Here is a 16,100-nt window from a genome sequence, read left to right as displayed (position 1 = left end):
AAACAACATGGAGAGAGTGAAACACAAAATAAAGTGCAGTACCTCCTGATATAACCTGCGTATGAACATTCCCCGGGCGAACGCTTGAATGGTGATCACAGCCCGACGGGACCTCAGATAGTCCCGTCTAACTTGTACCATCCGGTACTGCTTCTGACAAATAAGTGTTGCTCGGGTCAGGCGAAGCATCTCTGCATGTCTGAGAGACAGTGAAAGAACACAAGTTGTTAGGAAAGCGAAAAATGTGCCAGTGAAGTTCAAGCTAAGAGCCGTTTACTTAAACACTCACCTGCGTGCCATGTAACCCCGGCCGTATCTCTGCAGAGTGATGGCAGATTTGCGGATCTTGCGGTACCGGATTCTCTGCAGCCATCCTCGCACGGTCTTCTGGATCTTAATGCAGGCATAGCGGAACTTATCGGCTCGGAGCTTCTCCAGATAGGCCACCTGCCCTGCCCTGAAGAAAATCTTTGTCTTTCCAAATTGGAACTTATCTGGATCCTGAAGGAGAAATTAAATAAAGAGTCACAATTAAAAGGTTTATTAATGATAAATATACTTGAATAAACAGTAATAAAATATTTGTCATGTTGAAGATGATATTGTGTACAAGCAGAAGCAGTTAAAATGTCAAGATGTTAACAAAACTACATTTTTGCAAAATCTGCATTCATTGATATAACAAATACATGACGGTTCAAAATGTTGGGGTTGGTGAGATTTTTTCATGTTTTTGAAAGTCTGCTTTTGAAACAGTTATATTGTGAAATATTATTACAACTTAAAATAACTTTTCTGTTTCAATATTCTTTGAAATGTAATTTATTCTTGTTATGGCAAAGCTGAATTTTCAGCATTTCCCATGATCATTAGTATCACATGATCCTTCAGTAATTATTCAAATACTGATTTGGTGCTCAAGAAACATTTCTTATTATAACTGTTGAAAACAGTTTTTCTAGAATTCTTTGATGACTAGAAAGTTCAAAAGAACAGCATTTATTTGGAATTGAAATGTTTTGTAACATTACAAAATTTTACGGCCAATTTTGATCAATTTAATGCGTCCTTGCTGAATAATTTTTTTTTTTTACAGCCCCCAAATTTAGGTTAGAATGTATTAATTAAATATTTTAATTCTTAATATAGGAATATAGGTTGCACTTCACTTTCACTTCACAGTAAGAAAGTACAGGGTAATATAAGGCAACTACATTGGTTATGGTTACAGTAGGTTTAAGGGTAGGTTCTGGGTTAGTACCTAGTTATTACACAGTTATTGCAATCACTACACTATAAGTACATAGTATGTACATGCGAAACAGGACTGTAAAATAAAGTGCTACTGGAATATGGTCTGAGCTTATCTGCTTTCTTAAACACTAATAAGGCAACACCATGATATAGGGATGGTATTAGAAGCCACTAATAGCTTAAAAAAAAAAAACTCTGGTAATTCTACAGACAAACATGGTATTACCACAATACCAGAATGAGAGCGAACATTATGTGTACAATTTACATTTGAGCTTCTAGCAAAGTTAATCTTACCTTGACCAAGGTCTCCAGCAGGTTCTTACAGACCAACTTCTTATCCCCAATGGTCAGGTCCTTTTTTGTCATGAGCACCCGATATCTGCTGAAGAAATCTGGATAGGTCCACCTAAGAAACGACACCAGATGTGATGAGGAAATGACACTAAATACACTTGTGTTCAGTTTGATTTCCATAATCATTATTAAAATCGCTTCAGAATTTTTATGGAACTATTTTAAGGAGAACATGAGGTTCATAAATAGAGGAGAGACTGATGGAGAAAAGGAAGCCGAAGACGGGGGCCCAGAAGTACTATAAAAGAATCTGTAGATCATTTACCTTGACGGATAGCCAGCGGCACTGATGCGGATGGTCTCGAGAACTCCACATGCTCGCAGTTGCTGAACAGCTCTTCTAGAATCAAATCTAGAGAACGCAAGAAATCAGCCAAAGGAGTGAGGGATCTTTACAAAAACCAACACAAGATGATCTAGACATTTTTTTCTGGGTACAAAACTTGTTGAACCACAGGAGATTTGGGGCGTTATCTAGACCTACCGGATCTTTCTCTTGAGCATAGAGCACATCTCCCGTGAGAGAGGCATTGAGAGGCTGCAGTCCACTCTGGGACTGAAGGCAGTCTGACTCACAACGCTGTGACTGTGTGTTCACAACCTTAAGAGCATGTGACTGACAAAACCCTCTCAATTTAGCATCCTTGAAGGGCATCCTTTGTGCTCAAGAATTTGCAGAGGGCACAAACAGAGCCAAACAAGACCCTACCCTTTCTCAGATTTGTGAATTTTACAAGAAAAATAAGTAAATATATACATTGATTATGATAAATTGTAGATGTATATAGTAAAAGACATTTTATTATGTTTATTATCGTATTCTTATTTTCCAAGATCTAAATTTGGGCAAAACATTCGTTTTTATCATAGTATTTGGAACAGACGGGTCAATGTTGTCAGGTGTTAAATCAGCAACAATTTTGCAAATGGGAAGCACTTCTACTGATTTTGATCTGAGAAAACTAGATCTAATTCTATTTTATATAACCTGATCGGCTAATTCTCAGAGGAGCTTTGATGCCTTATTGTTGGAAGAAACTTACAGAGCAATTGAGGTCGATCAAATGTCTCTGTACCAGCATGACTCTAATGTTCTCTGGCAGCTTAAATTAATTTGCTATACCTCGCTATTTATAGCCAAGATAAACTAGACAAGTTCTAATAGAAGAATAAAACTGAGGCAAAGAGACCAAACTTACACAAAGGATTCCTTATAATCATTGGGCTTAATGCAGCGCACATAATGAGGGGTGGTAGCGTTCAGCGTTTCCATCAGAAGATGTAGAGAGTTCCTGAACTGTGAGGGAGAGAATTTTTTCATCTCGTCATCATTATGTGAATCACCTCATCTTCATAATAAACACAGCTTCAGTGGATCCACCATCAAAAAATGGCCTTTGACACCAAGCCTCACCTGGGTGCCCACGCTTTTCCTGTGGTCACGGTTGTGGCCTTTTAGAGCAGGTTTGGCGGGCCGGACGTTGATCCTGGAGGTCTTGCTGGTGGCTGAGGGAGGGGGAACATCTTTACCATCATGGAAGAGATCTGCAACCAGCTGGAACTGTACAAAACAACAATTTTAAGTAAACAAAGAAAATATATTTTTGTAGAGACAAGAAAAGAAGACACGAATATTAATAAAAATGGTTATATAAGTGTCACATGAAGAAATCTTGACTGCTGAAACTGTAAAATGAATTTTCAGTGACATTACAGATGCATCACATCTTACATAAGAGGCATAAGAGGCATAAGAACCCCTTTTTTATTCTAGCTAGACTAGTGTAAATTTGTATTCAACTCCAGCGGCACTTCAAAGCACTTTTAGAAGCCCTTTAAAATCCACTCCCTGAGCATCCACCGCAAGGCAGGTACACAGTGTGTTTCAATGCATCGCTAATACCATGATCCTGCCAAGTTTCAGCACTCTAAGACAGAATAGAGAGGATATCATTGAACTGCCGTCACTATAAGTCTGACACTGTAGATGACAATGATAAACAGAGATGCTAAATTAGAAAGTAAATACAAATTAAAGGTGTGCGACGCAGCAATGGTCTCCCGAGTTGCATCCCGATTACTTATACAAGTAGGCCCCTTTTGAACAGGGTTGTATGAAGTAATGGGAAATAACATTTAATCATTTGTTATAAGTCAAGGTAAAAATCTGTCCGTATCCTGACTTTGAAAGGCTCTACACCATGGCCTATCACAATTTTACACTTTCACTGGCTGTTTTAAATCAGCAAGACAGACAAAAATACTGTTTATTTTACAATAAGGACGTTGGTCACCAGTGAAATATATCCCTAACATTTTAACAAGTATTACATTTTAACATTAGTCAAGTAAAATAAAAAGGCACTTTATAATTTAATTTAATTAGAAAAAAAACCTCACAGACCCCTAAACGAAAACGTTACTACTAGACCAGCGGTTCATACTTGGCTTTTAAGTGATCAGTGGTAGATGTAAGAATGAAGCTATAGACATCACACTATTTATTAAAACAGTAAAATATCATGTTTAATTATTTGTGTACAACCTAATTCATCTGCATAAGCTAAGCCTTCACTATTAACACGACAGTATTTCATCACTGTCCTGCAGGGAAGATCTTTGACTTGTAAATGCTGATGTGCTGGTATCTGTAAATTAACTTAACTCAGATTCCAGCAAATTCTGTTGCCAAGAGACCTCAGGACAAAACATTACGAAAGAGAGAGAGAGATCAGTATCGACAAAGACAATGAATATCCTATTAAATCTCAGTTAAGATGGATCTGGCTGTTCGAGTGATATATGTGGACAAGGTTTGCCTGAAAACTTTAAGTGAATTAACTGCTTAAACAGGTCAGAGAGCAAAACATGAGCTTTAGGCTCAATCCTAATTCACCCATTGCCCCTACCCCTTAACGTCTAGGGGTAGGGTGTCCCGATTCTTGTTGCGATAGAGGGGTAGGGGCAATAATTGGGATTGCGCCAAAGTGTGATTTCAATTAAGTATAAACAGAAGCTCGGCTGGACAGGGAAGAGTAACATAACTGAGCTGAGCTTAATATACTAAGGGTATTGCCTTGAATTAATAATAACAACCTGTCAAATTAAAATTTGATTTTATGATAAACTTAATTATATTCATTATATTTAGTTCATGAAAATGTACATTTAATATAATAGTTAATATTATTGTTATTATTAATGAACTATATCAGCTGAAAAAATATTTATTATTATTTTTATTATTTCCTTTCTATTCTTTTTCTATTTTAAAACGTAATATTTGAATCTTACCAAAAAAAAATACCCATTGCTCACCTTACTGGCCTTGAGGATGTTTATCTGCTCCTCATAAACAGTGTCTCTGTTCTTCTCCAGGAAGCCGTCACACTGATATTCAACCTGCCAGGGATGACATAATGTCACAAGTTTAACTCATACATCAGTACCACACTGAAAATAACTTGCTACCTAAATTTTGTGACCCACAACTGGCATTGAATTTGAATTGAATTTGATCCTCCATTTTTGTTGCATTCATCATGCATTATTAACACAATAATTTGTGCTGTGTAACAAAGTTCCTCAAGTTGGGTTTCAGTGAGCAGATTTGCTCTAAAAAACCTGTGCAACACACAAATTTATAATTTCCACAAAAAGTATGCATGTCACTCAATTTCGGATCAGTCATCTAGGCAATCAAAGGCCTGGTTTCACAGACAGGGCTTAGATTAAGCCAGGATTAGGCCTTAGTTCAATTAGCCTTTTAAACGTGCCTTAGAAAAAAACATTAATGGTGTGCATCTTAAAACAAAACAAAGGCACTGCCATTTTAAGATATGTCAGTGCAAATTGCTTTCAGTTAAAAACAGCTCAAACATGCATTTTAGTCTGGGACTAGGCATAAGCCTCGTCTTTAAAATCAGGGGAAATGTCCTGTTAAAGGGTTCAAATCAATTGGGTTCACAATTTATAGCATGAAAGCCTGGTTTATTTCTAAGAGTTTCAAGTTGTTAATGATTGGATTGGTGATGTCATTATAGCAATTAACTCATTAATATAAGCTGAACCCACCTTATCTGCAAAGTGGACCACAATGAAAGACCTGTTGGACATCCTAGGCTTTTCGAAATGCCCGCTGCTTGAATGCTTGCTGTACAGCTTCTGCGCCCAGTTTTGATCCGTTCCTTTGGGAACCTGTCAGATGCAGAAAAGAAAAATACTTTGAACTGCAGTGAACATTATTTGGGTTACCTGTAGCATAAATAGCATGTTCACCCTTTTGAAGCTGCTCCGGTTCCTACTCAACAACTTCAAAGAGCCGGGGTGTTTAAAGCTAAATGAGATGCACTGTTCTAGAGGTCTGCGTGGGATGGAGTTTTCCATCCCACTCCCGCAAGATTATCTAACACTCCCGCCCGCTTCCACCAAGATATGTTAGATTTTATCCCGCTCGAAACTTTCACGTTTTGTCCCGTTCCTGCCCGCAAAAGCCTGTAGGAAGAGGTCTAAGCTGATTTTGCCCGTTAGATTCTGTCTAGTTCTGGTGACACTTCAGATCTCCAGTTGTTTGGCAACATGCCTCTCAAAATCTTTTTAACAACTTTTTTTCTCTGCTCGGGCTCACCTTACACTCCTCATCAAGAAGGTCCAGGATACCAAGCTTGGCTTCAATGAGGTCAATGCACGGCTGGTTATCATAGAAATCAATAAGTGTCCAGGGGATCTGCTCCTTCATATACTCTTCTTGCTCCAGTTTAAACACATGCTAAGTGACAGAATTTGTATATGCATTAGGTAAAAGCATCAAACACATGAAACTTGCAACTAAATACAGCCAAGAGTCACAAGCACATAGATCATTCCTGTTATGCATTACATTTCGGACTTGAAATGAATATGCTTTTGTTGTTATTGAATGAAATATTTATATACTGTATAAACTATATAATTTGAAAAAGCAATTCTAAAATAATGTCACTTCGTGGAAGATGACCTCATTAAAGAACCGGCTTTTGTTATTATAATGTTATTATTATAAAATGTTGTCTAATATATTAAAAATGATAAGATGGATGTCTAAATAATACATAGCAGCTACAGAAGCGTTTAAAACTAATATGCTTTGGTCGGCAATTTGTTGTGAAAACTCTTAATTTATTGTTTAATATTTAAAATAATATTTTAATTTTTATTTAACAAATAATGTATAATTTAAAATAATATAATATAAAACATTTATTATTAAAATAAAACTAATATTATTTTTTTAACCTTTAAAAATTGAGAATATATTTTATTTGAATAATAATATTTATATGATATATACGATAGTATATATCTAAATATGTATAGCATAGCAGAAGTGACTCAAATGGCACTAAACATGGATCTAGAGATCCTCTATTACTGACCGAGTTGAACTGTTGCTGTAGTTTCTCATTGGCATAGTTAATACAGAACTGCTCAAAGCTGTTGATCTCGAATGTTTCAAATCTGTTGAGAGATGAAGACATGTTAACACTGACTGAAAACAAACTGAACACCATCTACACTTCTCTCTGCATCCTATAGTTTGGCACTTCTCTGCTTATTTACTCTAGTGCTGATCAATAAGTTCCCTTATTTGAGGAAGCAATTAGTCCCATGGCCAAAAAGGCTTAAAAGCAAATGCTGACTCTAAAAACTCAATGAGGTTTCTGCTAAGGGAAGGTCAAAACATGAAAGACAGTTTCCTGTGGCCCACAGAGACATATTACCCTACCGTCCTGTATATAAGAACCCAGGGAGCCAAGTTTCCAAATCTTTACAAGTATGGCCTCTCATAATCACAAGCATTACCCGTAGATATCCAGCACCCCGATGAAGGAGTGCTGTTTAGCGGATGTATGCAAGGCCTTATTGACGTGCTCCACAATCCAGTCAAAGAGATGTGCGTAAATGTGTTTGGCCAGGGCATCTCGGGCGTTGACCGCCTGGGCGTACGGCATGTTCTTCACGTAGGTCTCGGCAGTGGTCACCAGCTTCCTGCGGCACAGCCAGTGCTCCATCTGCTCCTGTTCTATACCGAGCAGCTGACAGAAATTATGCAGATAAGATTCGTCTTTCTGCAGGAGAAAAAAAGAGATTGTGATTGCTAAGGCAAGTGAAGAATAGTCATCTGTTTAATGCTTGTATGCTAAAACAAACAACACGCAGCAAGACACACTGTTTGTCGTTTACTTACGGTGATATGGCAGGATTCTCCATCTCTCTCTGACACAATTTCCACGTTCCCCAGGTGCAAGATGGAGGCGATTACCTTAAAGATGCTCATTTGATGGATCTCTTTCACACCTGCACAACACACAATGCCACCATGATAAATATTCAAGATCGACGCTCAGTATTACTTGGCATAATGTTGCAACTCCTTGGTTATAGACATTTTTATTGCTGTAGTCCTCACCAAGCATTGTAAGAGCTTCTCTTGTCTTCACAAGGTCCTCGGCATCATTCACACCCTCAATGAAAATGTTCTCACCGAGAGACGTGAAGGTAAAGTCTTCTGCGCTGGCTAAAACACGAGGGTGAATGGACAATTTGAATGAGCAAAACTTAAAGACTGTCAGTGTTTTGGTAGGAGTAATTTCATTTTATAGCAATGGTATCAAAATATAGGTATTATTTTCAACTGTAATAATATTTTATATTAGCTTAAATATTTTAAAATGTAGTTACATTTTTAATTTAATTTTAATTAAATTAAATGTGCATGTGAATATTTCATGAGAAAACCCCGAAATTAGGATAATTTAAGTCATTATAATAATTTGACAGTTACATCGTGTCTCACAGAAAAATCCTCATCTCGTGCCAAGAGGACCACATTATAAACACATATTTGTGACATTTCTGCCATCGAACTGTATATACCATCATACGGGAAGTAACCAAACCATCATCGTGTTCACTGGGTCACTTACACAAGGCAAGATCTTTAAACTCTGGCAGAGATGATGACGCACAGAGCTGGTAGAAAATGTGGTAGTTCCTCTCTTCCTCAGCCTGCAAAAACATTGACGTTCAGCACATGGAAAAGCACAAGGGGTTACGATTAAATCTTATAGCCTCCCTCCTGTGTGAGACGCACCTGAAATACCACTCTGGACTTCTCAAGCAGATACGTTCGCATGTTGGCACCGATGATGTGATATCTCCTATCGAAGCCAATCTCAATGTATTTCCCAAAGCGGCTGCTGTTGTCATTGCGGGTGGTTTTTGCATTTCCAATGGCCTGCACAGAAGAGGGAGAAAAAAAAAGAAGTGTTAATTATGGTTGACTCACTTTTTGGTTGGTATAAGCTGAAAGAGGAGGTTTTCAAATGACTGATCCATAATAGAACATAAGGGTGGAGAGAGCTTCATAACAGAGGGTGTAACATGTTTGAGGAGGCGTAAACCTAAAATCATGTTTGCAGCATCATTTAGGAGGAGTAATTACTGTGATTTCAGATTATTTGTTTGTCTGAGCTGGGATGTTATGAGTCACCTTAGTATTAGTATCTCTAGGTTTGCATCCTAAGATATCCTTCTATCACCAGTGCTCATTTCCACTGTAATGATATCTCTAAATTGACTGAGATTTGGCCACTCTCATTGGCAGACCGATCATCTTCCTGAAGGGCACAAAAACCAGCTCTGCTCTTATCTGTTCAAACAGGCCTGCCGATTCTGGGGTTTCATTTCGCAGCTTAAGTGTGCCAGTGCCACAATGAGATGGAGTGATGAGAGGAGCGAGGGCACCTTAACAGCCACTGCACACTTTGGAAGTACTTGGTGGCACAAGTCTATTAAATTGAACACTGATTATTCCGGTAATGTGTCTGAATTAAGTGGTTCTCAACTCATTGACATTATGTGGTGACCTGGGTCATTTTTCTCTCAATAATTATTTAAATACAGGAGTGTAAAGACATACCTCCATGATGGGGCTGGAGGCCAGTACTTTCTCTTCAATGCTGGTGTCATTTGCTGAACCTCCCACTGTGGCAAAAAAGCGCATGGCATACTTTGCCGAAACTGTTTTACCGGCTCCAGACTCGCCACTCACGATTATCGACTGGTTCTTCTCATCTCTGCAGGAAAAAGTTCAGGTTTACATACAGAATCAGTGTCTATATGAATACCGGAGATGATATACATGATAAATAAAGTGTATTCAACTAATCAAATGGTGCTTACAGAAAAGGAAGGTCTATGAAACATGTTATGATGCAATTTGATGCTCTTATAATAGAAAATAAAAATAAAAGAGTACAACAGGACTTGGAAAATTGTGATTTTTCTCTGGTCCCAAAAGAGGATCAGAATAATATACATCACATTTATTTTTGCTGTGTGACAAATGTTTTGTAAAAATGAATGAAAATGTTGATTTAAAATTGTGTAGCTGAATTTGTTATCATATGCAAATACTTTTGATATTAAATAAATTATATTACAAAATATAATATATATGTAAAATCTATGTTTTACATAGTTACCTCAAACTGCAAGGATCAGGGACATTTATAAAAAAAATTAAATAAAAAAATTTTAAAAAAAAGGTGTGCAGGACCCTGAGGGTGGCCTTTGTACACATTGACTAAAACAAGAGGATGCTGGCTGTGAGATTTTATTATGTTTTTAACAAAGGAAAGTGTATGATTTACAGTCACAATTTGTCAGCTGCAGACATTTGGTCATGACTGCAGTTAACATTCTCCAATACTCTGAGATCTCCAATCAAAACCACACCAGTTGCCGCTGGTCGGACTGGATTTCCTCCTCCTTCGCCTGAGCTTATTTTGGGACTTCAGCATTACACCAGTCATTAAGAAGTCACAATGTCTCGGCGTGGGATGTTAAGCTCAAGCTTAAACCTGATGTGCAAATGGTTTTGTCTTTTGTTTCAAGCAACAACAAAAAACATGTAAATACAAAGGTTCGAAGAATGATGCTGCGTGCACTGTGATTATCTGCCCACTCTATCCATTATTAAATCGAGTGGAACTTTCAGATTACTCACAGATTTCAAAGCACACACTGTCATTTCCTGTTTACGGCCAGTGAAAATCACCGCTCTGAAACCTGAGCTCTTTATTACAAAACAACAGAGCTGAACCAACAGCTTCATCATTTATTTGATGCAAATAACTTCTTAAACTCTTCTTGAGAAATGCTTAATAATCACCGATAGTCACATAAAAATCTTAAAATGAGATGACAGTAATCCAGGGTGGCTTTTACTAATAAGAGACTATGAAAAACGAGCACAAACCTGGCCATTTGTTTGTACGCTTCCTCTGCCACAGCAAATATATGAGGGTCCATGTCCCCCATATTCTGGCCGCTGTACGCATTGATGACTTCTTCTCCATAGATCTGCAGTTGCTCGTACGGGTTGATGGCCACCAGAACAATCCCTGAGGAGAGATTTACAACAGGTTTACACCTATAACTGTGCAGCACAGTTAATACACAGAATCACATTATTTAAATCAGACAAAATCATGATGATACAGATAAATATCTCAATATTTGTTGATGACTATAAATATGGTTACAGCAAAATTCGAATGATGTCGCAGCGAGCAAAATGACGTTAATGCGTGATGTGTCAGTCTAAAACACGTCTGTGAAAGTGAAAAGGAAGATAAAAGACATAAAACATAAAAGAGCAGTTATGAGTCAATGGGCATTGTTGTGACCTGACAGAGACAATAATGGGAATCATTCAGTCATTACAAAGCACAGCAGACCAGGAACCAACAATAAAACAAGACAAACAAGAGCTGGACGGTCTTTTGACAAGACCACAAATATCTGTTAGACCGTACGAACATGTCGTACTGTAGGTGTAGCTGTACAGCAGATACGCTCTTCTTGATTGTCAAACATGCATTGCATAATGTGTCTAATTCTCCAAAACAAATTATCAGTGGAAATAAACACACACCCAAAAATAAAACGCAATCCTAAAAGTCCACAACCTATTAACATGGGTATGTTGTCATAGGGACAGAGTTACTAACAGAAACACTAAACGTGATGAGTGTAGACTAGACAGAGTCTTTGTTACTCTCCAGTAAAGCCTGTTGACCTTGGAAACCTAATTACATCATTTACAGCTTCCCTACAATCAAAATTGGGGTAAAAGTCTGTACAGTCATACATTCAACATTCAAAATCGGTGGGAGGTTAGAAAAACAACTGATGAGTTTGGTATTTAAACATGTCATTTGAAGTCACTTAAATGTTATTATCTTAAAGGGTCATATTATGCTTTTTCAATTTTCAACGTTAGTTAGTGTGTAATGTTGCTGTTTGAGCATAAAAAAGATCTGCAAGGTTACAAAGCTCAAAGTACAATCCAAAGGGAGATTTGAATCCCCTTTCCAAGAACTACAATGAAAAACTTGCTTGGCCTACAACGCATTTTTTCCGGACTTTGTGAAGTCACAATGTTACGCATTTAAATAATTCCCGCCCACGGAATACGCAAAAACAGGGACGAGGGCTGGCTGAGCTGCAATAGAGAATCCAGGTGTTGTCGCTATGTCAAAGAGATGCTTTTTTTTTTTTTTTTTCAAGAGAGATGTTAAAACTTATTTTAAACACTGTGCCTGAACATTTTAACCCCAATGTTTGTCTGTGTGCTGCACATTTTACTGAGAACAGCTTCCAGACAATGCAGGCTATACGCACAAAAGCTTCTCCTGAAACAGAGCAGTTCCCACTTTGTCAGGACAATCTGTTGTTTGTGGATCACAAATTGTAAGTAGTCTTATTATTTTTTGTTGCGTTTTCTATTAACAGTTCAAATTATAAGCTTTATGTTGTTGCTACGAAGTAAACAAAGAGCAAAGCTTTGCCTCCACTCACTCGTGTTGATAAAGTGTTTACTGTAGCTTTTGTAAGCTCTCACTTTTATTCACAACCCCATAGGAAAAATAACCATGGTTTTTGTGACCGATTACTGTTTTTTTATTACCATAGTTTTCCGACAAGTATCACGATTAAATTGTGTATAACTTTGTATCAACAAAGTAAATTACAAAAAACAAACACTCTTAAATGTCTTGTGAAATCTGTGCTTGCAAAGTCTGTGCATGAAATCCGTTCTGCGCGAACCTCTAACATTCTTAGTCTGAATCAGGCTTGAATTGGTTTGAAATTGACGGCATCCTTAATATTTACACCTGAGTAAGATGAAACTAGTGGTTATGGTAAGGGGCGAGACATTTCCCGAACACGCTGTAAGTGGTACCAATCACAACACACTGGGCCAGCTAACCAATCACAGCACATTTCGTATTTCAGAAGGAGGAGCTTCATCGAAACAGGAACTAAATGGCGTGTTCGAGCCAGACTGGGGAGAGAGGAGCTGCAGTAATATTGTAAAATATGTGAAAAATAATGTGTTTTTTGAACAATCAAGCATGAAAGCCTATTCTAGTACACCTCATAAACAAAATCAAGACTTCGTAAAAGGGCATAATAGGACCCCTTTAATAATCGAATAATCTATCTAATAATTAAAAAATGAGGGAAGTCAATATATAGAGACAAGGATGGCTTATGACATTTATAAAAACGATCGAAATTTTTATTTATTTAAAAAGTATAAAAAGTATATGATTAAATTATGCATTGTAATGTATCGTTTTATTCATTTCAATAAATGTTTAATCTATTCTATACATTATATCTATCTATCTATCCATCCATCCATCTGCTCATCACTACATTAAATCAGAAACATTCTCTTCAAAACACATACAAACACGACTTACCACAGTAGGTGTAAATGTGATTGGACTCGATGAAGCGGACCTTGAGGTTGTGGAGCACAGCAGGCTCGTGGAGGTAGCTGAGAGCAGTGAGGTCATTCTCTCCTACCAAAATATCAGGATTCCGAAGAAATGGAAGAGGATTGTCTTTGGGACCAATTGAATAGTCTAATGTCTAGGAATAGAGACAGCAATGCCATTAAGCAGAAAAAGTAGATTAGAAATTGATTGGATTCAAACCACAATGTGAAATAACTTCGAAGGCTTCAATAGTCAAAAAGTATCTTTTGGCAGACTGAGAGTGTTTGTAATGCAGTACAAGACCAAGAGCTTCAATAAGTCATGCTGATCTTTATTTCATCTACTGGTTTATTCAGGTTTCCCCAACATTGTTTTTTGATAATACACACGGGAATATGGCGTACAACCTCCCCTCTAAGGGCCTGCACTTCTTACACACCAAAACACGATCAATGATTCATACGACACACTTTCCTCAGTGCTGTGAAACCCAAACTAATGCAGGAAACATTAAGATCTAGTTAAGATCTGGTTTAGTTCACAACTGCTGTGTCACGACTGAGATTTTAAACACAGCATGGTTCAGTCTGCTTAAAATCACTTATTAATCCAATTTTAACTGATTATTTGAATATTATGTATATTTTGGTAACAGAATATTTATGTTACCCCACTAGGATCAAAAAAAGAAAAGAAAAAAGTTTTTTGGTTTGGAAAGCAAATCTGATTTATCTGCAGTGTGAACCATATGACTCTCTAATAAAAATCACATTACAGTATAAATATATGATTAGGTGAAAGAAGGGGAGGGTGTATGCTCACCGATTCATCTTCTAATTTGAGGTGAAGCACTGAGTCTCCCTCCTTATAATCCTTGACGATTTCAGCCGACCTCCAGACCTCATCTGGGTCAGGGATCCAAACCCGGGTGTACTGAAAAACACAGATGAAAACCATGTTTAAATAAAAGCAACCACTACCATACGGCCATAAGCTAAAGTAACACATATCAAACAACACATAACATATTAAACATAATATAAACATACACCACAATCATGGCTTCACTTATCCATGAGGACAACGACCCAAGCGGTCATTCATCTTCTCATAATAAAGCTGAATACAGAAGAGCTCCAGTGCTTTTATCAGCAGAATCTGTATATAATTGGAGGATCAGCAGTACAGGCAGCGAGTTTAGAGATAAATTAAACCGCAGTGGGATGTACGCAGACTGTGTTTGTAGAATTTGCCATATCCTTCAAATAAAATGCTGGAAGATTACTCAAATGGAAAGCGTATGCGTTTGAAGTTTTCTACCCTGAAAAATTAGACAGTATATGGCTTTTCACACTTGAAATAGTTAACCCTGGGTTGTTATCTTGCTTCACGTTTCGCACTGCTCACAATTTACCCAATTTACAATTGGGGTTAACAATCCTGAGAATTCATAAACTTACATTTCAAACTGTACATTCATATATCCGGGGTTAACATCCATCACTATTTCTAAATCATCACTATTTGCATTGTTAGTGTCATCGATTGGACAAATGGTGCACGCAAATGTTTACATAAAGGCTGCCTCTAGCATAGCGCATCTTCATATTATTCTTCACTCCAATTGTTGTGTTTTGTCACCATTTGACATTTTTCTCCTCAAAAGCTGAAACTACTTTATACAATGTGTAGTGTTTCCTTGTCTATCCAAAGCAAATGAATGCATGTTACGCAATTGGGTAGGCCATCCAATTAGCATTGAGGTTTAGCCAAGATATTAAAGGTAGGGTAGGCAATTTCAGACCGTTTAGAGCGTCTCCAAAGCCACGCCTCCTTCAAAACACGAACACATTCAGCAGATTCTGCAAAGCGTCACGAGATGAGAAACAGCGTTAAATTACCTCATGTCTCAAAGCACATAACATTACCATAACAATGAACGTAAACAACTTACAGAGCTCTAGTTGTACCACATGACTGCTGCAGATTCATTTCGACGTTGTTAGTGTTGACATAGAAACGCATAAATCCGAGTATGAGGACGTGAGCTCCGGGTAGAACGTCATGGGTTGCCATCTCGTAATTATGGCTACGACATTGTGTGAACGCAGCTTAAGCTTGTTGTTTTGATTCAGGAGGAACTGTAAAAGGCGGCTGCTGTGTGTTTCAACCAGTATAACAAAAAGTGTTTATAAAACAAATTGCCTACCCTACCTACAAAAAAAAAAAAAGGAGATTCATGAATCAAAGAAAAATAAGATACCACTGAATGATGAAGCATTGTGTCCTCTGCTCCAAGTGATGCACAATGGCTCAATGTTTATGTGTTAGTGATAAACTGAACGCAAGTTGAAGGCTTAGAGTATGTAATGAGAGTGAGTTGTCAATCCTGAAGGCAGTTAGAAGTCGGCTTCAGCTGGCGATCTATGTGCATTTGTGTGTAAAAAACACGGCTTTCGACCTTCAAAAAAATCCACAAAAGAAACTCAGTGGGTATAAGCCGCTTAAAGAGCCACAAGTTTATTAGAAGCACATTCAGTCGCTAAATCCACCACAACGCTGCATGATCAGCCTTAACAGATTCTTAACTAATAAATCATGCTCTCAAATTAAGAAGCAAACACTGCTGTAAAGTCCTCAGTTTTCAAGCTGGAA

The 16,100-nt window shown here is 37.6% G+C and overlaps 1 protein-coding gene across 2 annotated transcripts in view; it reads right to left on the bottom strand.

Moving 5' to 3' along the window:
• Positions 1-16,100, bottom strand: part of myo5b (myosin VB) — a 44,916-nt gene that overhangs the window by 15,000 nt on the left and 13,816 nt on the right. For both annotated transcript variants that reach the window (XM_079585437.1, XM_079585436.1), the window contains exons 2-20: positions 14,268-14,378; positions 13,428-13,599; positions 10,913-11,057; positions 9,572-9,728; positions 8,744-8,887; positions 8,577-8,658; positions 8,060-8,167; positions 7,838-7,947; positions 7,453-7,718; positions 7,026-7,107; positions 6,239-6,379; positions 5,686-5,808; positions 4,930-5,013; positions 3,026-3,172; positions 2,811-2,908; positions 1,877-1,963; positions 1,552-1,663; positions 290-501; positions 43-199 (exon numbers count right to left, since the gene is read on the bottom strand). In XM_079585437.1, the coding sequence (XP_079441563.1) occupies positions 43-199; positions 290-501; positions 1,552-1,663; positions 1,877-1,963; positions 2,811-2,908; positions 3,026-3,172; positions 4,930-5,013; positions 5,686-5,808; positions 6,239-6,379; positions 7,026-7,107; positions 7,453-7,718; positions 7,838-7,947; positions 8,060-8,167; positions 8,577-8,658; positions 8,744-8,887; positions 9,572-9,728; positions 10,913-11,057; positions 13,428-13,599; positions 14,268-14,378 (2,538 nt within the window). The remainder of the gene's footprint in view (positions 1-42; positions 200-289; positions 502-1,551; positions 1,664-1,876; positions 1,964-2,810; positions 2,909-3,025; positions 3,173-4,929; positions 5,014-5,685; positions 5,809-6,238; positions 6,380-7,025; positions 7,108-7,452; positions 7,719-7,837; positions 7,948-8,059; positions 8,168-8,576; positions 8,659-8,743; positions 8,888-9,571; positions 9,729-10,912; positions 11,058-13,427; positions 13,600-14,267; positions 14,379-16,100) is intronic.

Source organism: Phoxinus phoxinus, assembly GCF_949152265.1.
Source record: "Phoxinus phoxinus genome assembly, chromosome: 17".
NCBI lineage: Eukaryota > Metazoa > Chordata > Actinopteri > Cypriniformes > Leuciscidae > Phoxinus > Phoxinus phoxinus.
Note: the sequence above shows the minus strand (reverse complement) of the source record. Positions and strands in the feature narration are given on the sequence as shown.